Below are 20,410 nucleotides of genomic sequence, written 5' to 3'. Positions count from 1 at the left end.
CCGTGATAGGGTTGGTGTAGCTCCTATGACGGACAAAATTAGAGAAAGTCGTCTTAGATGGTTTGGTCACATTAAACTTCGACCATCTAATGATCCGATTAGGAGAGTAGATGTTTTAGATTCGGCTTGTGTTAAGAAAGGCAGAGGTAGACCTAGGAAGACTTGGGCTTATTGTATTAAAAATGATCTTAATTTACTAGAACTAAATGAAAATATGGCACTAAATAGGACGCAATGGAGAAAAATGATTCATGTAGCCGACCCAACGGTAGTGGGATTAAGCTTTGTTGTTGTTGTTATTGTTGTTGTTGTTGTAGAAGCTTGTGTTCGAGGAAAAAATATTGTATCGGGACACTTGACACAAATTTGTGTTCGGTGTACAACTAAAATGGGTAATGTGTTAGGATGGGTCCTACACTTTTAAAAAACAACCAACCAGTATATTTCAGTGGGGTCCACATTTTGCTGTGGCCAATTTTAATTGGACACCTGACGCAAATTTAAGTCACGTGTCCTGATGCAATAATTTCTGTGTTCGAGATAGCTCATAAATAGCATGTTTGTGTTCAATTCCAACTTAGCTCGAATGATTTGAAAAATATTAAAAATTCGGAGCATTGATGAATACCACACATCCAACCCCACAGCACCTACAAAAAAAAAGAGGAAGCAAACCTTCGCAAGGTACTCAGGTTTTGGAGTACCCCATGGATTCCTTCCACTTCCGTATGTGTGGAGGTTTAGAGCTACTATTGCTCTAACGCTGCATGGAAAAGAATACTATTAGATTCACTAAAAAAGAAATAACGAAGAAGAGAAGTAAAACATGTCCAAAATGAAAGCAGTGATGAAGTTGAAGAAGAATAGCGTATCCTTTTTTTTTAAATCAGGTGAAGAGTTTAGGGGCTTGCCTTGATGGAACACAAATATATTCCCAGTCAGAGCTATTGATCTTTTTTATGTGAAGTCTCAGAATGTTATTCAGCCCCCTGCATTGATGTAATCTATAAATAAAAATGGGAAAATAGCTGCATATGGAGAATAATATCTTTTTGTACCACAGATTTAGAGCTGAACATGATTATGTGCCAACTTGGCTATTAAACCTAGTACATGTAATTTCACATCAAGTATATTATTAGAAGTTATGTTGCCAAAGTTTTACAAGAGGCACAAAAGTACACTTTGCATTAAAAATGTACATATATCATAAAAAAATGATCATAGCAGCATAGCATTTATACTCCAGCCCCTCAGAAGCTTAAAGAATGTAACAAGAATTCTGCATTGTGATATTCAAAATTTTGAAAAGGTAAAAGGAAATATAATCCAGTTTTTCTACCCATTTTATTGCACCTCATGAAATATATACATATAAGTTTTATTTTAATATTACTGTAGCTGAATTAGTGCACTGCTCATCCAGTTGGCACTTAATTCACATGAAATGGTTGAATGTAAAAGGTGGATGATGATAGATTCATTCAACTGAATCCTACCCATCACTATTATACCTTATGTCTGCTAGAAGTAATCATGGAGTGTGACATTTATTGATTTTCAAATTTCTCAGAAATATTCACGTCAATTGTTGAACATTTCTCCCTTCGAACTATGCGGGCATGCCTGAGATGTGCACCTTTACGACAAAGCTCAGATGAAGGACCAAACCTAGACATTTCCCCAATGGCTAAGCTGATAGGTAGTAAGCTATAAAGTGTACATGATAAAGCACAACGTACTCACTTGGTTTAGGTCGGCTTAAAATTGGCATTTTTAATAAGCTGATTTTGAAGGCCTGTGAGGCCCCCTAAGAAAATACAACTCATAATTGCTAATAAAAATCATTCATTCAAGTTTTATCAATAAGAAGACTAAAGTTTTTTACAACCTAAAATAATGAAATTATAAGATCTTGATCAAAATTGTTATCGCTCATCTAATGATACATTTTGAGCCAATAGTGTTGTCTTTCTTGCCCAAAATTGTTGCCACTTAGAAATATTTCCATAGAGCTTATAGATTAGCCTTAATCGAAAGTGTTCTCTCGTAATAAAAATATAAATAATTGAAAATATGAATTTCGTCCACCGGAGGCATTAAATCAAATGATAAAGACCTCAAAAGAAGTCAACATCTCAAGGTAGAGTCTAATTTAAGATCCAATCTCTCTCTTGAAATTTCAACTTGAATGACTATTGATATACATTTGAGAGGGAGAAATTATTCTTTCTTAATTATTGATTACTGCATTTTTATTTCTTTCTTTCTTATCATGATGATTTGAATTTTCTCCAATTATATGAGAGTTAGTCTAAAGTGTATATATTTGTTAGTTGCTTGTATTAGTTCAATGAGAAAATTAGAATTTTTCCTCCAAGAAAGTTCCTCCTAAATTCAACAATAACAAACTCTCTTATATTAATAAAGCTTGTTGAAGCTTCTCAAACCATCCAACCTAAGACAAGTCGTCGGTGATGGAAAAAGAACTTCTCAATAATCAGTTTCCCAAAAGCATCTCTAAGAATCATGCTTGAGTACATATACCTTGATAGTACAAAAATATGTCCAAAATATGAAATGCATTAGTGTTTTTTCATAACTTATTTTTTTCGGTCTGAATAAACTATTCCATGAAGTATGCACACAGAAAATCAAAACAGCTAAAGTGTTTAAGAAAAAAAAAAGAATTTTCTTTGCACATGCAACTTACCTTAAGGTTGGGTCACCCATACAAGGTGCAAGAAACCATCCTTGAGCACAGCTGTATCCGGTGTAGATCAACTGCGAAGAGAAAATGGTTAGCTACATTATTCACTGAACAGTAAGATGCCGTAGCCACAAAAAAATTGATATTAAACATTTGAAAATTCATCTTATAATTAAATGGCATTGTGATTGGAGTATTCAATGAAATACAGTCATCAAGTTCAAAGCCAGAAAAAATCCATGAACATCAATTCTCAAATCACATAAAATTACAAGATGAGAATGGTTAGAAGAAAAGAACAATTCTTTTGCAAAGATTTTAAAGTGATTGACTAATTGTTGGTTCAATACAAGAAGTAGAACTCCGTTAGATGAAGAATTGTTAATCTATTAAGATAAATTAATTAAAAAGGTAAATTAGAACTTGAAAAGTTGAATCAAACCTAATGTGGGCTAAATAGCATGTTACATTAAGAGATTGGAATAGAAATTCCCGGAGTTCAGAAATAGATTAACAAAAGGAGACTAGCTAATGAAATGAAGAGAGAAAATAGTTTATTAAGCTGAACAAATATGCTTTTTTAAGTAATAGCAAAAAAAAAAAAACCAAAAGATGTTAAAGATACAAAATAATAATTACAATAAAGATAAAACTATTGCTATGAACGTTGTTAAAAAGCCAAAGGAAAAATGGAACTGCTAAATATTGGTAAATATTTTACACTTCCAATTAACTACCACTACTTCCTCAAATCCATGTCCTTGCAGACAAATATTTGACAGAGGAAAGAGCGTTATTAAGAATTGAGGTATGATTCCATACCTTATTAGAAATGGGACCTTGTGCAAGGTGTGGTTTTTCTTCTCGAAAATGATGAAAACCATAGGCAATTTGAGCATCCATTCCTACATTTAGACACTTCTATCACAAAGACATGAAAGTAAGACATGAAACTAAATTGCTCATTCTTCCTTTCTATAAAAGTGCAGAGCACCATATTCCATGCTCATTTTCAACGTTGTTTCAGCAAATGTAAAAATTTTAAAAATGCCATCTAGATTGAAGCACTTGGGATAATGATGCCCAAAAAGTATGGAATAACATAAACACACACGCACACACACATAAAAATACATACAAATAGATGTATACATAAACATGTATTATGCACATGTACATATACATATACATATACATACATAAAGTTTTATCTTCATTGTAACGATTATTTTGTACCTTTAACATCTTTTTGTTTTTTTTCTTTTTTTCTATTACTTGAAAAAGCATATTTGTTCTTCTTTTGTAAATCTATTTCTGGACTCCGGGAATTTCTATTTCAATTTTTTAATGTAACATGCTATTTAACCCACATTAGGTTTGATTTAACTTTTCAAGTTATAATTTACCTTTTTAGTTAAATTATCTTAAAAGATTAACAATTCTTCATCTACATACATATATTTTTTTTCCTCCCCCATATGCATATATAATATATCATGTAATTTAGCGGACGTTGAAACTTAATAAAATGCTAGAACATTTGTGTGTGGACATCCATCATAAACTCAAAGACATACCTATGCTGAAGTAATTAAAGAAGACTCCTTCAAGGCAAATAATTTTAGCAGGCCACGCTCCCTCATCAACCCATTCCTGGAGAATATCATTATTGCCATTAAGGAGCTAAATGCAAAAGGAAATTTAAGACAGAAATTTAGAGACTTTGTTTCAAAACTAAAAAAAAAGGTGAATTTTGAGAAGTTTGGTCATGGCAAGTATGTTCGTGCAGTTGATAGATGGATGAAGATTGCTTAGCTATCTAAGGCTATGATGAAGGCTCAGGAAAGGGACCTTCATTATTGATCATGTTCATAAATAGAAAGGAGTCAAATTCCACAAAGATCATGAGGGCCCTAAGATAAATGAATAGATGCAAGTCCTAAAGCAAGCAATGAATCCACCTAAAATCACAAACCAAGTCACCATAACCACCATCACCAGAAAAATGTTTGACAAAAACCATCAACATTCGATTTTAAGGAATCTGGATGAGTACAGAGCCATTTGTCTAAGTTCAACTTCCGAAGTATTTTGGTTTTGAAATGAAGAACCCAATTGAAGGCAACATTAACGAGTGATGGTTTGTGTGGTGGACCATATGTTATTACTTCAGCTTTACAATGTCAGAAAATAATACTCTTTTGCATTTCCAAAACAAAATTCAGTTTTCCTTCTTCCTCTGGTTTGGGAAATATCTAAATCATCTCTCACACAAAAGTTAGAATCGCTAATCACTGGCTTTCAAAGGTTTATCGCTGAGAAGGAATGGATATCAAAATGTCAGAATACACAGCAATCTTTAACCAGCACCACGCCCGTGGAACTATACCAGCAATAGGTGCAACACAGTAAAGCAGGTTCAACATTGAACCTAATGACTCAATCAAATAATGTTTCTAAAATATCACTGCTCCGAAGAGGACCGATTTCCTCATTGGAGGACTGCATGCTCAGATTCAGAATCTGATATACACAATGCTTTGCAAGGTAATTTGCAACTTCAAAAAAGTACCAAGAATGCGGACAAAATGATTATAATGTAAAAAATTGACTTAACCATTAATGTTGAAGATTTCCTAGGTGGGGAGCAATCTAATGAAGCAACGTTTGTACATATAGAGATAACACCCAACAACCAAGTTAAATGTGCGGTGTGTAAACTCAAAGGAGTGGTCCAAGCAATTAGGATCCAATTAATGCAGTCTCACCAGCACAAGGGATGAAAAATGTTTACAGCTGGAACCAAAAGAAACAACTTTTGTGAGGCCACTTCTTACCATTTGATTGAGAACAACCAACTTCATTATCAGAAATGCACTTAAAGGCATTGTTCTGTCAAATGCTTATATGGAAGATTTATATTGACGCAGCGCTTGCAATTACCTCAATGAAAATAACCAACAATCAAAAGCTCGTTATGTCAAAGGATTTGAAGATGCTGCTCCTAAAAAATTAGAAATGAACATTGTGTGGTCTCTCTTCGGTCATTAACTTGCACATAAGGCTAGGCTGCACTCCATAGGACCTACCAATTGATTACATTTCGATGAAATTTTCAAGAAGTACACAATGAGACCAACAACTAGACTGCATCACCCAATAAAGGGAGCCCTCTTTAATCCCAACAAGGAATCACCTCTACATATATGTCTGATGTCTAGGCACATCCCAAGTAAGGACTAGTGCGAGATATTGTGCACAACAGGTCCAAATCTTAAATATTTTTTTGCTTTAGGACATCACTACAATGCATGCCTGAATAAATATTAAGCAAGATATCTATTCCAACTACAGTTAAAATATTGATTTGTAATACCTTGACAAAAAGATATGCTTGATAAACTAGATAGTGCCACAATTTTCTCCAAGTTAAACTTATACAGTGATAATAGGGGTGCTAAAAATTAACCCAAAATGCCAAATCAACTCAAAAAATTCAATTTTAGGTTGACAATCTTAAACCTATCTAATTTTTGGATCTGGTTTGGGTTGACCCGCCAACACAAAAATGATCCGAAATTGACCCAACAATATTAAATTGACTTGAAAATTGACAAGCCAACTCGATATTTACTCAAATTTGACCTGATTTGGACTTGAAGAGTTGTTATTCCCTATGTTAAATGGGTTATACATGTCGGGTTCAGATCTACAGGTTAAAGACGGGTTTTGTTCAGGTTAGACTTTTGACATGTTTAATATTCGGGTCAGAACCAAACCCAACCAATGAACCCGATTTGACACCCCTAAGTAATATCATCAAATACTCATCATAGCAAGTGACGGGTAAAAGACTTGCTCTTAAGACTCATGAAGCTCTTCATAAGCGACGCACTATGCCTTTTCGGGCGTCTCCGAGCACAGACATATGAATGATGAATGAAGTCAAAAAAATATTTTAAATAAATTTTGCATTTCAAAATTCAACAACATTTTCATTTTCTGCAACTTGTTGTCATGTTATGTGCATCACCTGAAATCTATATTCTCCACTAAACTATTTCTCAATATCAACAAATGTGAATTTGCTGCTGATAAGATCCAATCTCTGAGATTCTTTACCACAACTCAAAGAACTGATACCAGTCCAATGAATATGGAAGCTATTTAATTATAGCCAACTCCAACCATGCTGACTGGCATGCAAAGTTTTCCTGGTTAAGCTAACTTCCACTGCCCTTTTATTAGTGGTTTCAATTCACTCTAGGCGTCAATTACAGACTGCTTAAAATAAAAGACCTTCGATAGGGAAAGCGAGCAGCAACATGGCTTTGAAACAATAAAAGAAAAACTCTATTCAGCTCCTGTTCTTGTCACTCTGACGAGCAAATCTATTCCAAGGGCTCTTTAGCGAGAAACTCAGTTTGGAGTGACAATTTATTGTTCAGGCTATTAAATCTTTGTACAGCAGGAGTATTTCAAAAACAAATGTGTGCGTGTCAAGAGAAGAGAAAAAGATAATGTGATAAGAATTGCAAAAGGACGTTACCAATTTTCTGTCACAAATACACACGCGCGCGCACACACACACACACACACACACACACGATGACGCACACACTCACACACACACACACGATGATGTCGTCTCCCACGCTCGGCTCTGCTAGGGTTTCGACCCATGTCGAACCCTAGCAACTCTAATTGCATAAGATCATTTCCTTTCCTCACATTTCTTCTCCGGCATCGTCGTCGGCTCGCGCTGTTTTGACGTCGACTGCGGCTCGCATCTGTGACATTTGAAGCCGACAGAGTTCGCATATGTTGCATCATTTCTGTTCGATTTCGAAGCGGACAAGTTCACACGTTTCACACGTCTTCTTCTGTTCCTGTCTTCTGCGCGGCATTCTGCGGCTTCGCCCATACCGTTTTCGGCTCGTCATTCCTGCCTTATGACCGATTCTAATTGTTGTGATGGAGCTTCCTTCTTCTTCAGGTGAACATAACAAAGCCGTTGAACATAACAAAGCCTCATTTGCCCACGTGGTGGGTAATTCTCGGGTGGAGACGGCGGTTTTCTTCCCCTCAAGTTATAAGGAATATCGTGATAGTATAGGTGACTGCCCATTTATTAAGAATGCAAGCAGAAAAAGTGGGAAAACATCACTCTTTTTCTCGGAGTTAGAAATATCAACCCTGACTGACAAATTCAAGTTTGCTCTCATTGAAAAATTTCAGTGGGGGCACCCACCTATGGAAGTTATCAGAAAAAGTTTTGATGATATGAAATTAGCAGGAAAATGGAAAGTGGGACTCATGGATGAGGGACATGTATTGATTTAACCGTGGTTGAAACTACACTCGGATTTTCTCCAAAAAAATATTTTAGCATTGCTGGTAAATCAATAAAGCTACTCAAGTGGTCACCTGATTTTGACCACAATCATGAATCTCCTACTGTACCAGTATGGTGTACCGGTATGGTTCAGTCTACCAGGACTCAAGCTGTACTTTTTTCATCATCAGGTTTTTTACTCTATTGGGGCAATACTTGGGGACCCTATGAAACTAGATCTACCGACTTTCAACATAACCAGACCTTCTGTGGCCAAAATACTTGTGGAAAGAGATATTACTTTACCTGATGTTACTGAAGTCTGGTTGGGCACAACTCATAATGGATATTGACAACAAATCGTCATAAAGCATAGACCGCTATATTGTTCTAATTGTAAGATATTTGGGCATACAGTTGATAAATGTCATAAGTTTTATCCTAATTTGAAATTTAAAGATCAAGTGAATAAGGATGGATCTAATCCCACTACTTTGGACATATCTGTTCCATCTGGAGAGAAAGCTACCACAGGACAAGTTTTGAACAACATAGCTAAATGTCAGCCACCTACCATCCCTGCTGAAAATGTGCAAATCGATCCTCTACCCAACATCGCAGTTCCTGATGAAGAACACCATACTACAAGTAGAGATCCAAAAGTGCTTACATCACTCACTGTTATTGAAAATGCTCACTTACATGTCAAGACACACGAGAGTGCTCCTTTGATTCAATCAAAGATCAGCTGGTACAACAAGCAATTATTTCTAATGTTCAACATCCTACACATGTCTGACATACTTTAGACCAATCCACTGATAAGGCGAGTCGGTCTTCGGATGAGAAATGACCGGTCTACTTCAGGAGGAAGATGAAGAATGGAGGCCGACTCGAGCTCAGGAACTTATTGGACAATACATTGGTTACTACTGACAATGACACTCATCTTACCAATCCATTAGTTGACTTCATTTCTAGAACTAGAGGCAGAGGCAGGACAAAATCGGGTCGCTTTCTAGCTACCTGAAACTATGTGTTTCGGTCTCTTGTAATTTTCTGTATTTTCTCTTTTTTTGGAACCATTTATATGTGATGGTTATTGTGGGGGAAGGGTGTCATGCTTGAGCTCTTCCACACAATCTACATGTATCCTTATTTCTTTTTAATATTTTAGCCTATGGGCTTTCTCATAAATATATATATATATATATATATATATATTATATAGTAAAAGGAATGGCCAAATTCTATTAGACAAGCCCCCAGCCACCCCTAATGTGCCTAACCACTCGAGTATCAATCTCCATAAGGCATCGTTGCCAGAGGTAGGGGTCCTACAACTGACTTTGTAGATGTCAACCAATAAGTCGGGGAACACGACACACACGCGCCTGCGCATACATACATACATACATACATACATACACATATATATATATATATATATATCTAGACGCACGCACAGAGAGAGAGAGAGAGAGTACACTTAATATAGTATCCAAGAAAATGGACGTAATAAATATGGAAACCAAATGGAAATGTTAACCAAACACAAGCAGAAATACAGAAAACCTGAGTAAAAATGTGTTCCCCCGTGTGCCTGAGAGAATGTGGAATATCAGTTACTTCTCCATCCAGCAAAGAGACAACAACGTGCCAACTGCAATGAAATTACAATTTCTGGAGCGTCAATTGGTTTAATTTCACACTAAGATCTTCAAAATGTTTGAAATTTGCATAAAGCAACGAGAGTTTATTTTGGTATGCAGTTCAATCAAAGTAGAAAAAATCATGGAATCTAAAGCCACTGATTTTGCGCTTTTGATATTGTTATTAGTGTACAAAACCATTGTTGATCATGATCAGAAAGCCAATTTTAACATAATCTTTTGGGTTGAATATTCTGCATATGAGACCAAGATTTAACCATCAATAACATCCAGTGCAGATTTTATTATTTAAAAATAATTTTGAGAGTTCTACTTTAAAAGCATGGCTAGCATCAAAAGTTCAGAAGTTAATCAGACAATTAAACAATTTCCAGATTCTCTGCAAATATACATCATCTAGCATCATCCTTAGTTACAATAGTTTGTTTTTAGATGACCGAGTTCACAAGTAATGGCTCCTGCAGCATTCTCTGACCCGCCAAGAGACAATAATGATTCAAACTCCTCAAAAAAATAGACCAACATGAACAAATGAACATTCTCAATTGTTGATTGCAAATGGCAGATGATAGGATCAGCTAATGAGTGATGTTTTATGTAAATAATATCTACAAAACCCACTGAAAGCGTAATAGGGCTTGGAGATGAAAGAGAAAATGCGATTCAAAAAGAATAGAGGCATGAGCTTATTTTTCCGATTACCTTATTGTGTGCAATCAATATACAGTAATGAAAAGTAAAAAAATAACAATTATTTCATTGCCAAAATAGCACCCTGGTTGTTTATATCAGGTTATTTTAGTCCTAGAGTTTATAAAAGTGTCAAATTAGTCCCTTGACTACTTAAATTGGGGCTGAAATAGTTGTGGACTATTTCCGCCTAAATTTACAATGTCTAGGAATTAAATTGACACTTTTATAGACTCTAGTCTAAAATGACCTCATGAAAATAGTAAGGGGACTATTTTTTGCGCTTTACTCTTCTATAATCATTATATGAAAGATGTAGATTTCACTTTAAAGAAAATGTTACCTATCGAGATGAGATATTGAGCCTGTGGCAGCCCTAAAGAGACAGCGTTTCACTGAAGACTTCCATGCAAAAGGAAATGATCCACCCTACAAAAGTTGCTAAATATTTGAAACAACAATTTATATCGGTGATTTAACAGGGCATAAATAAAAACGACAATTCTATACCCAACCAAAGCATCTGGAAAGATCATTGCCAGTACCAAGTGGAATGATTCCAATCGGGGGGATTGGTTCTCTACACTGAGCATACAACTCACCAAGGCTTCCCAGTACCCATCCTACTGTACCATCGCCACCAGCAACCTGGATAGAAAAAAAAAGGAAGATTAACTTACCACTCAATTTTTATGTATTTACAAATCTAACACCTAAACTTGAATTTTTAAAAATATACCATCTTACCTATGTATGAAAAAGAGTATTTCACTTTGTAAAAGTTATAATAGTTCTTTTTTTGACATGACATGAAAGATTAGGGCAGTATAAACGTAAAAAAGCAAAGCATAGGTGTTAGATATGTAAATACATTGGAATTGGGTGGTATGTATGTAAATGCCCCATCAAAAAAATTTGAGCTGTCATCGCAGTTAAAAAGAAAGATATTATACCAAAAAAGAAATAAAGGCCCGGATAATAAGCCAGACCCCGAGAATACAAGCATTAACTATTTACCTGATGATGATTCTGCCAATAACAAATGAAGGTTTAATCTGTCATATTTTTTAAGCTGTGCCCGTAATTTAAGATGGCCATCATATCAAATTTAAATGTATGATAATTATTTATTTACTTTTGATTTAACAAGAAAAATGGTGGAACATTGGAACATAAGAAAGCACAATGCTATAAAAAAAATGTGAAGGGATCTTAGATACAATTTTGGTTAGTATTATATAAAAAAATTGCATTGCACTCATATCAAAGTAAATCTAAAAATCTTGAAATAATGAAACCACACATTGCCTTGCGGACATTAAAAATATAAATATCTGAAATATAATTAATTAAAAGAGGAAAAAGCATTTCAACAGGCAAAGCATAAACAAAAAATAACCACCAATCAAAATTAGCAACATACCATAACTCTCATATTTTCTCGAGTGGACCTCGCACAACAGTAATCAAGCTCAGCCAATTTCTCCAAGCAGGCTAAACCATATTGAACAAAATCAGAAGGCTTCATCTCTGCAAGGTCAAAAACCTGCATCAAGGAGCCAAACTTCATTTTGAGTAGAGCAAAATCATTTAAATATTCCCTAGTTTCCTCAAATCACAAGAGAAATTTTGTAAGTATGCATATGGACAATATACAAACGATGATGGTTCAGATGTTGTAAAACAATAAAAATTCTAGCAATTGTGTGTTTTCATGCATGATTTTTTTATTTTCTTTCTTGGAAATAAACGAATATAAGCCTTATATAATGTCAGAAAAAGAGCATGCCCAACTTTGTACTAGGAAAGCGTCAACTTAGAATTAGGTATATGATAAACCACAAGTTAGGTATAAAAGACATCAAATACTGCAAAAAAAAAAAAAAATACAAAAGTTTGTGTGTTTAAATAAACCATGATCTTGCTTACTGTGCAATCAAAAGACGATCACCAACCCACTTAAAGCCTAGCGCATGCTCGCTTAAAAAAAAAAAAGAAGGAAAAAAAGGTCCAAGTCTCGCGAGATAAGAGAAAAATTTTATGAAGTTAAGAATGAAAAAAAATATTAAACAAAAGTAGAAAATTAGCACTCCAAATAGTTCCTCAAACAGGCGTTATCAAATAGTTGAGATAATACTTTGAATTTCTAGAATGAATTTCTTGTGCTTTCCTTCTCTCTCTTTCTCCTCTTTTACCCTCTTATCTCTCCTTTCAATTCTTCTCAACTCCACAAAACACTCAAGCTTGGTTTGTAATTAATGCAAAATAAGCTTCTATATATCAACTTACATAACCACTAACCTAATGCAAAGTTGTCTAAGTTGTACAAAATCAGCAAAACTCATTTCCAAGTTTTCACACAAGAAGTTTGATGCATTTCTTATCATGTGATTCATGCATGAACATCGAGAGAATAAATACATACAAATCGCCGAACTCATTTTCAAGCTTTTACTTCGAAACATACCTCAATGATATGATTCATGCATAATTTTGAATTAAGAACCAGCAATATCTCTCTTGATTCAATATTATGAAAAAACACGGATCTCTTTTATGACGTCTCTCCAAGTTAAGCACTCTAAACTCTAAATCTCAAAAGCTATGTAGCACTGACACTTCTAAAAATGTGTCGTACCCGTGTCGGACATGTATCGGGCACCAACACTTGCCCAGACACCCCAACATTTCTTCGACACCACAAAATATATGTCTGAATTTTTTTCAGGCACGAACACGTCTGTGACACACCTCAACACTTCATCAGACGTGAGTTTAACACTATTTCGAGAAAATGAAACACATGAACTAGAAAATTATAAATATACGTACAAACTTAATTATACCTCATAGTCACAACCCCATCTCTCGTCATAATAAAGTTTCTTCTAACATTTGTCAAAATCGAGCATTGAAGATGCGTCCAATATTCGTCGAAACCGAGCAATAATAATTCACTCTTTGTAATCATAGAATTTTTTAAATTTTAGTAGATCAGTTGGATGAACTTTTTGTAACACATTTTATCTGATTTAAAAATTAATTTCCACAAGCATGAAATTTTATAATATAAATTAAATCTATGAAGTTAAAATTTATTCTTGCATAATTTGTGTCATGTTATTTTGTAATAAAGAATAATAAAAAAAATATTTTTATACTAATAATTAATTAAAATTAAAACGTGCCTATGACTTGTCGTGTCCTAAATTTTTTTAATTATGTCATATTCCCGTCTCATTTCGCGTCGTGTCTGTGTCCTCGTGTCCTTGTTCATGCTTCATAACTCAAAAGAGTATGATAAGACACTAAAGTAAATTGTAAAATATAAGGCTAATATTTCATCACCAAGAGTACACTCTTATCTCATGCATCTATTTATTATAGAATATTTTCTCCAACTTGGAAGCTAACTTATCTTTGATTCTCCAAATTGTGAAGTTTCACTAAAACAATTAAATCTAAAACATCAAAACTTGATATTCCACTCTATAGCAGAGAGTCCAACACATTTTACCTTTAGAACGACCAAAGAATCTTTATCAATATGAAAGCCACTAGTATCACTAAGGAAAACTATATCCTACAATATTGACAGCACTAAAGAATATTAAATTCTTTCTCAATTCTAGAGCATACTTAACTCCAACAACAAAATAGTCACATTATTAGATGCCATCAACTATATTGTGTCAAAACCTCCAATGCTCCATAAAACAATGTTTCTCATGTAAATATAGCTGCTAGAACTTTGCTCATACGTCAAAATATTTCAACAATGTAGCAACGCTAGCTCAGAATGTTGGAAGTTCAAGAGTTTGTACATGCTTCTCTCCACTTTTTGTATGTGCACGAGTTCTCTAGGCTTTCACTGAAACAATAACAACAACAACAACAAAAAAGTCTTAATCTCACTACGTGGGGTCGGCTACATGAATCCTTTTTCTCTATTGCTTTCTATTCAGTGTCATATTTTCATTTAGTTCTAATAAATTAAGATCATTTTTTATATAATAAGTCCAAATCTTCCTAGGTCTACCTCTGCCTTTCTTAATAAAAGTCGAATCTAAAACATCTATTCTCCTAATTGGATTATCAGATGGTCGAAGTTCAATGTGACCAAACCGTATAAGACGACTCTCTAATTTTGTCCGTCACTGGAGCTACACCAACCCTATCACAAAGATATTCATTTCCCATTTTGTTTCTAAGTGTAAAACCACTCATCCATCTAATCATTCTCATCTCGACAATACTTAACTTAGTATTACGCTTCTCTTTTAAAGGAAAACATTTAGTGTTATAGAGCATTAAAGGTCTCACAACCATCTTATAAAAGTTTCCTTTCAGTATAAGTGATACTTTTCTATCACACAAAAGGCCTTAAGCATCCCTCCACTTCAACCAACCAATTTGAATTCTACTATTAACATCCCCATCTATATCACCATCGCTTTGAACAACAGACCCGAGATATCTAAATCGTTCACATCTTTTAATAATTTGATCACCCCGCTTTGAACAACAGACTCAAGATATCTAAATCGTTCAATCTTTTAATAATTTGATCACCCAAAGTTACACTTCTGTCACTAGAGCTACTATTACTAAAATTTCATTCCATGTATTCAGTTTTAGTTCTACTCAAATAAAGGCCTTTAGATTCCAATGTAGGCCTCCATAATTCAAGTTTTTCCTGAATTTTTTCTCTAATCTTATCCACGAGAAGGATATCATCAGCAAAAAGCACACACCAAGATACATCCTCTTGTAAATGTCCAGTAAGACCATAAATAACTAAAGGAAAAAGATATGGGCTTAAAGTCGATCCCTGATGTAATCCAACATAAATAAGAAAATAATTGGTCAATCCTCTTTCAGTTGGAACACAAGTAACGGCTCTAGTATACATATCTTTAATGACTTGAATATAAGTCATATCAACACCTTTCTTCTCAAGAACTCTCCAAAGGATATCTCTTGGCACCTTATCGTAAGTTTTTTCTAAATCAATAAAAAGCAAATCTAGATCCTCCTTATTATCTCTGAACTTCTCCATTAAACCTCCCGATCAATGTATGGCTTCCATAGTAGACTTGCTCGGCATAAATCTAAATTGATTATGAGAAATCTTTGTAATATGTCTTAACCTATGTTCAATTACCATCTCCCATAATTTTGAAGTATCACACATCAACTTAATTCCTCTATAATTTGCACGCTCTTGTGCATCCCCTTATTCTTAAAAAATGGGGACCAAAATACCTTCCTCCATTCCTCTAGCATCTTTTTAGTTTTTAAAATAACATTAAAGAGTTTAGTAAGCCAAGAAACTCCTAAATCTCCTAAAAATTTCCACACTAATTTCCACACTTCAATAAGTCCTACAGCCTTTCCGCGCTTGGTTTTCTTTAAAGCCTCCTCAACTTCTTTTTTACTAATGCGACAGCAAAAATGAAATGCTTTATTATTATTAACGATATTAAGATCACTAAGGTAGATCATATTTTCAGAAACTCTATTAAAAAAATTATCAAAATAACTCACCCACTTATTTTGAACATCTTTTCTAAGAAAAACACTTTTTGATTTTCATATTTAATATACTTTACTTTAGTTAAATTTTTACTTTTTTTTCCCTTTGTTTGGCTAGTTTATACATATTTTTTCACCCTCCTTAGTATCTAATATGCTATAAATATCATTAAAAGCAGAATTTTCAGCGTCACAAATTGTGGTCGTTTGACATTTTTTTTTCACTTTTACATTTAAATTGTTTTTTATAACATATCTTTTTATATTTTAACTTTTCTTGCACATTATTATTCCACCACCAACTATTTTTATTTATAGAAACTTTTTCTTTTGATTCTCCAAGTATTTATTTTGTTACTTGTTTAATAGTGTTTGTTATTTTATCCCACACAACATTTGCTTCTTCATGAACATCCAAAATTTTGAAATCTTGAATTTTACTCATAAAAATAATTTTATTTGTGTAATAATTTTATTTGTCTTTTAAGTTCTCCCATCTAATTGTACGATGAAGAGTCATAGTATTTTTTATTTTACAACTTTTCATCTTAAAATTTAGAACTAATAATCGATGTTGGGTACTTAAATGCTCACTTGGAATGACCTTACAATCTTTACAATTTTGACAAACTCTTCTTCTCATAAGAAAATAATCAATTTATATTTTATTAGATTCATTCTTATAAGTAATAAAATGCTCATCTCTTTTCTTGAATAAAGTATTAGTAATAACAAAATCAGACGCTAAATCAAAATCTAAAATGACTATACCTTCTTCATTAGTCACTCCAAAATCGTGGCCACCAAGAATATTTCTGAAATCTTTTACCACTCTCCCGACATGTTCATTTAAATCACCTCTAATAAAAATTCTTTTTTCAAGAGGTATAATTTGTATTAAATCTTCTATGCCATTCAAGAATTTATCGTTAGACCCTATATCTAGATCTATTTGAGGAGCATAGACACTTATAATATTAAAAAATCTTATTATCAATAATAGTTTTAAGGGTTATGATTCTATTTCCAACTATATTAATTTTTACAACATATCTTTCAAACTCTTATATATAATTACATCTACACCATTTTTAGTGCGACTCTTACAAGAATACCAAAGTTTAAAACCTAAATTATCAATCTACTTAGTCTTTTCACCAACCCATTTAGTTTATTGAATACATAAGATATTAATGTTTCAATGCATCATAACATCAACTAATTCCATTAATTTACAATTGACAGTACATATATTCCAATATCTTATCCTAATATTAGTTTCATTAGTTTCATGGACTAACTTCTTTACTCGCATCCGTTCATAATGTAGGAACCCGTGCTTATTTAACACTACACCCGAGCGTCGGTGTAGCGATCCTTGCACACTTTTTACTATATTCAGGTCATAAAGCACGCTGCATCCAGGGGACAACCTAGCACTTGCACAATGTTCAAAAGAATTCATGACATGATTTTATTTCGACAAATTTTACGCTAATTCTTAAAAAATGGGGACCAAAATACCTTCCTCCATTCCTCTAGCATCTTTTTAGTTTTTAAAATAACATTAAAGAGTTTAGTAAGCCAAGAAACTCCTAAATCTCCTAAAAATTTCCACACTTCAATTGGGATATCATCAAGTCCTACAGCCTTTCCGCGCTTGGTTTTCTTTAAAGCCTCCTCAACTTCTTTTTTACTAATGCGACAGCAAAAATGAAATGCTTTATTATTATTAACGATATTAAGATCACTAAGGTAGATCATATTTTCAGAAACTCAATTAAAAAAATTATCAAAATAACTCACCCACTTATTTTGAACATCTTTTCTAAGAAAAACACTTTTTGATTTTCATATTTAATATACTTTACTTTAGTTAAATTTTTACTTTTTTTTTCCCTTTGTTTGGCTAGTTTATACATATTTTTTCACCCTCCTTAGTATCTAATATGCTATAAATATCATTAAAAGCAGAATTTTCAGCGTCACAAATTGTGGTCGTTTGACATTTTTTTTTCACTTTTACATTTAAATTGTTTTTTATAACATATCTTTTTATATTTTAACTTTTCTTGCACATTATTATTCCACCACCAACTATTTTTATTTATAGAAACTTTTTCTTTTGATTCTCCAAGTATTTATTTTGTTACTTGTTTAATAGTGTTTGTTATTTTATCCCACACAACATTTGCTCCTTCATGAACATCCAAAATTTTGAAATCTTGAATTTTACTCATAAAAATAATTTTATTTGTGTTTTTTATGTTCTCCCATCTAATTGTACGATGAAGAGTCATAGTATTTTTTATTTTACAACTTTTCATCTTAAAATTTAGAACTAATAATCGATGTTGGGTACTTAAATGCTCACTTGGAATGACCTTACAATCTTTACAATTTTGACAAACTCTTCTTCTCATAAGAAAATAATCAATTTATATTTTATTAGATTCATTCTTATAAGTAATAAAATGCTCATCTCTTTTCTTGAATAAAGTATTAGTAATAACAAAATCAGACGCTAAATCAAAATCTAAAATGACTATACCTTCTTCATTAGTCACTCCAAAATCGTGGCCACCAAGAATATTTCTGAAATCTTTTACCACTCTCCCGACATGTTCATTTAAATCACCTCTAATAAAAATTCTTTTTTCAAGAGGTATAATTTGTATTAAATCTTCTATGCCATTCAAGAATTTATCGTTAGACCCTATATCTAGATCTATTTGAGGAGCATAGACACTTATAATATTAAAAAATCTTATTATCAATAATAGTTTTAAGGGTTATGATTCTATTTCCAACTATATTAATTTTTACAACATATCTTTCAAACTCTTATATATAATTACATCTACACCATTTTTAGTGCGACTCTTACAAGAATACCAAAGTTTAAAACCTAAATTATCAATCTACTTAGTCTTTTCACCAACCCATTTAGTTTATTGAATACATAAGATATTAATGTTTCAATGCATCATAACATCAACTAATTCCATTAATTTACAATTGACAGTACATATATTCCAATATCTTATCCTAATATTAGTTTCATTAGTTTCATGGACTAACTTCTTTACTCGCATCCGTTCATAATGTAGGAACCCGTGCTTATTTAACACTACACCCGAGCGTCGGTGTAGCGATCCTTGCACACTTTTTACTATATTCAGGTCATAAAGCACGCTGCATCCAGGGGACAACCTAGCACTTGCACAATGTTCAAAAGAATTCATGACATGATTTTATTTCGACAAATTTTACGCTAGCTATCAACTACCTAACGCAACCCTCCAATTTTCACATCCGGGCTGTCATTGAAAGTTGTTACTAAAATCTGTACTCATTTGTTCATTCTTCAAGAACTAAAACTACTCCCCACTTTATTAGCCTTTGGTTATACATGAGAAATGCTAGCTTTTTGTTTAACGCTAAAAGGTTATTGGCACACACCTTGTAAGTAAATACGGGGGTGAAGTGGGGGAGTGGGGGGAAGTATTATAAAATTGCCTAAACTATAAAAAATAAAAATAAAAATTCTACTGTTTTTATAGAGAAATTGCAAAATTCAAGGGGCGCAATTTCCCAACTTGGAGATAACTTGGTTTCGTCCCTATACACTTCCCTCAAATCATCAAAAGATCTCCAAATTAACCACAAAACTTCAACTCATACAAGCTGTGTCTGGCCGCTCGATGAAATAAAAAAGAAAAACATAATATGTATTCCCAAGAGCATGGCTTTCACAAACCTTGATCCACTCAATACATTTACGAAGAAATTGTTTCACCTTGCTCCACAATAGAGCTTCATTCCTACCAAATTACAGTCCCGTTAAGCATGAGATTATCATACAAGTCAAAATAATTGGGCGAAAAATGAAAGTCAGAAGTTCCAGGAAAATCCTTCTTCAATCCGCATTATATGAAATCAAACATGCCCCAAACACAGACAAAACAATCAATCAATCTACGAAAAAAAGCACAACCTGATCCTCCCCAATCAATTCAAGAAGGCGACCTTTGACAATGGGCCCTAGCCGCCCTCCGCTACGCGAGTTAACAAATACCACGATGGGTGCTTCCGGGCACACATCAATCCACCCGCTCCCAGACGAAGAAACCCCCTTCACGGCCTCCGCAGCAGCCCTAGCGCTGGCCACCGGATCCTTGCTCCGCATTGCCTCCACCATAGCCGCACGCAGCCGTCCGGGAATCAAGATCCGCCGCCGAAGATCATCCCAGTCAACCCGCAGCCCGGCCACGATCCCGTACCCCTTGAAAGTCTCTACTATCGACGCCCTCGTTGAAACACCCGCCTGCCTCCCCCCATTCACGCCGTCGATCAGTAGCTCATCCGGGTCGCTCATGAAGAATCGCGACATCCCGGCGACTTTGGCGCTGGAGGTCTCAGCACAGAATTTGAGAATGGGAGAATACCACCCAAGTTTATGGAAAA

At 34.0% G+C, this 20,410-nt stretch overlaps 1 protein-coding gene across 1 annotated transcript; it reads right to left on the bottom strand.

Annotated features, from left to right (window-relative positions):
* Window positions 1-675: 675 nt before the first annotated feature.
* LOC110024352 (diacylglycerol kinase 4-like) lies at window positions 676-20,410 on the bottom strand (the record flags this gene model as incomplete). Its single annotated transcript, XM_020724264.1, is given in 10 exon segments — window positions 676-763; window positions 912-989; window positions 2,714-2,784; window positions 3,533-3,615; window positions 4,288-4,363; window positions 9,621-9,708; window positions 10,752-10,837; window positions 10,919-11,056; window positions 11,832-11,954; window positions 19,941-20,410. Coding segments are annotated over 10 exon segments (1,227 nt in total), but the record flags the coding sequence as incomplete, so codon positions are not given.

This window comes from Phalaenopsis equestris, unplaced genomic scaffold, assembly GCF_001263595.1.
Source record: "Phalaenopsis equestris unplaced genomic scaffold, ASM126359v1 Scaffold000255, whole genome shotgun sequence".
Lineage (NCBI taxonomy): Eukaryota > Viridiplantae > Streptophyta > Magnoliopsida > Asparagales > Orchidaceae > Phalaenopsis > Phalaenopsis equestris.
This window is presented reverse-complemented; position numbering and strand designations above follow the sequence as displayed.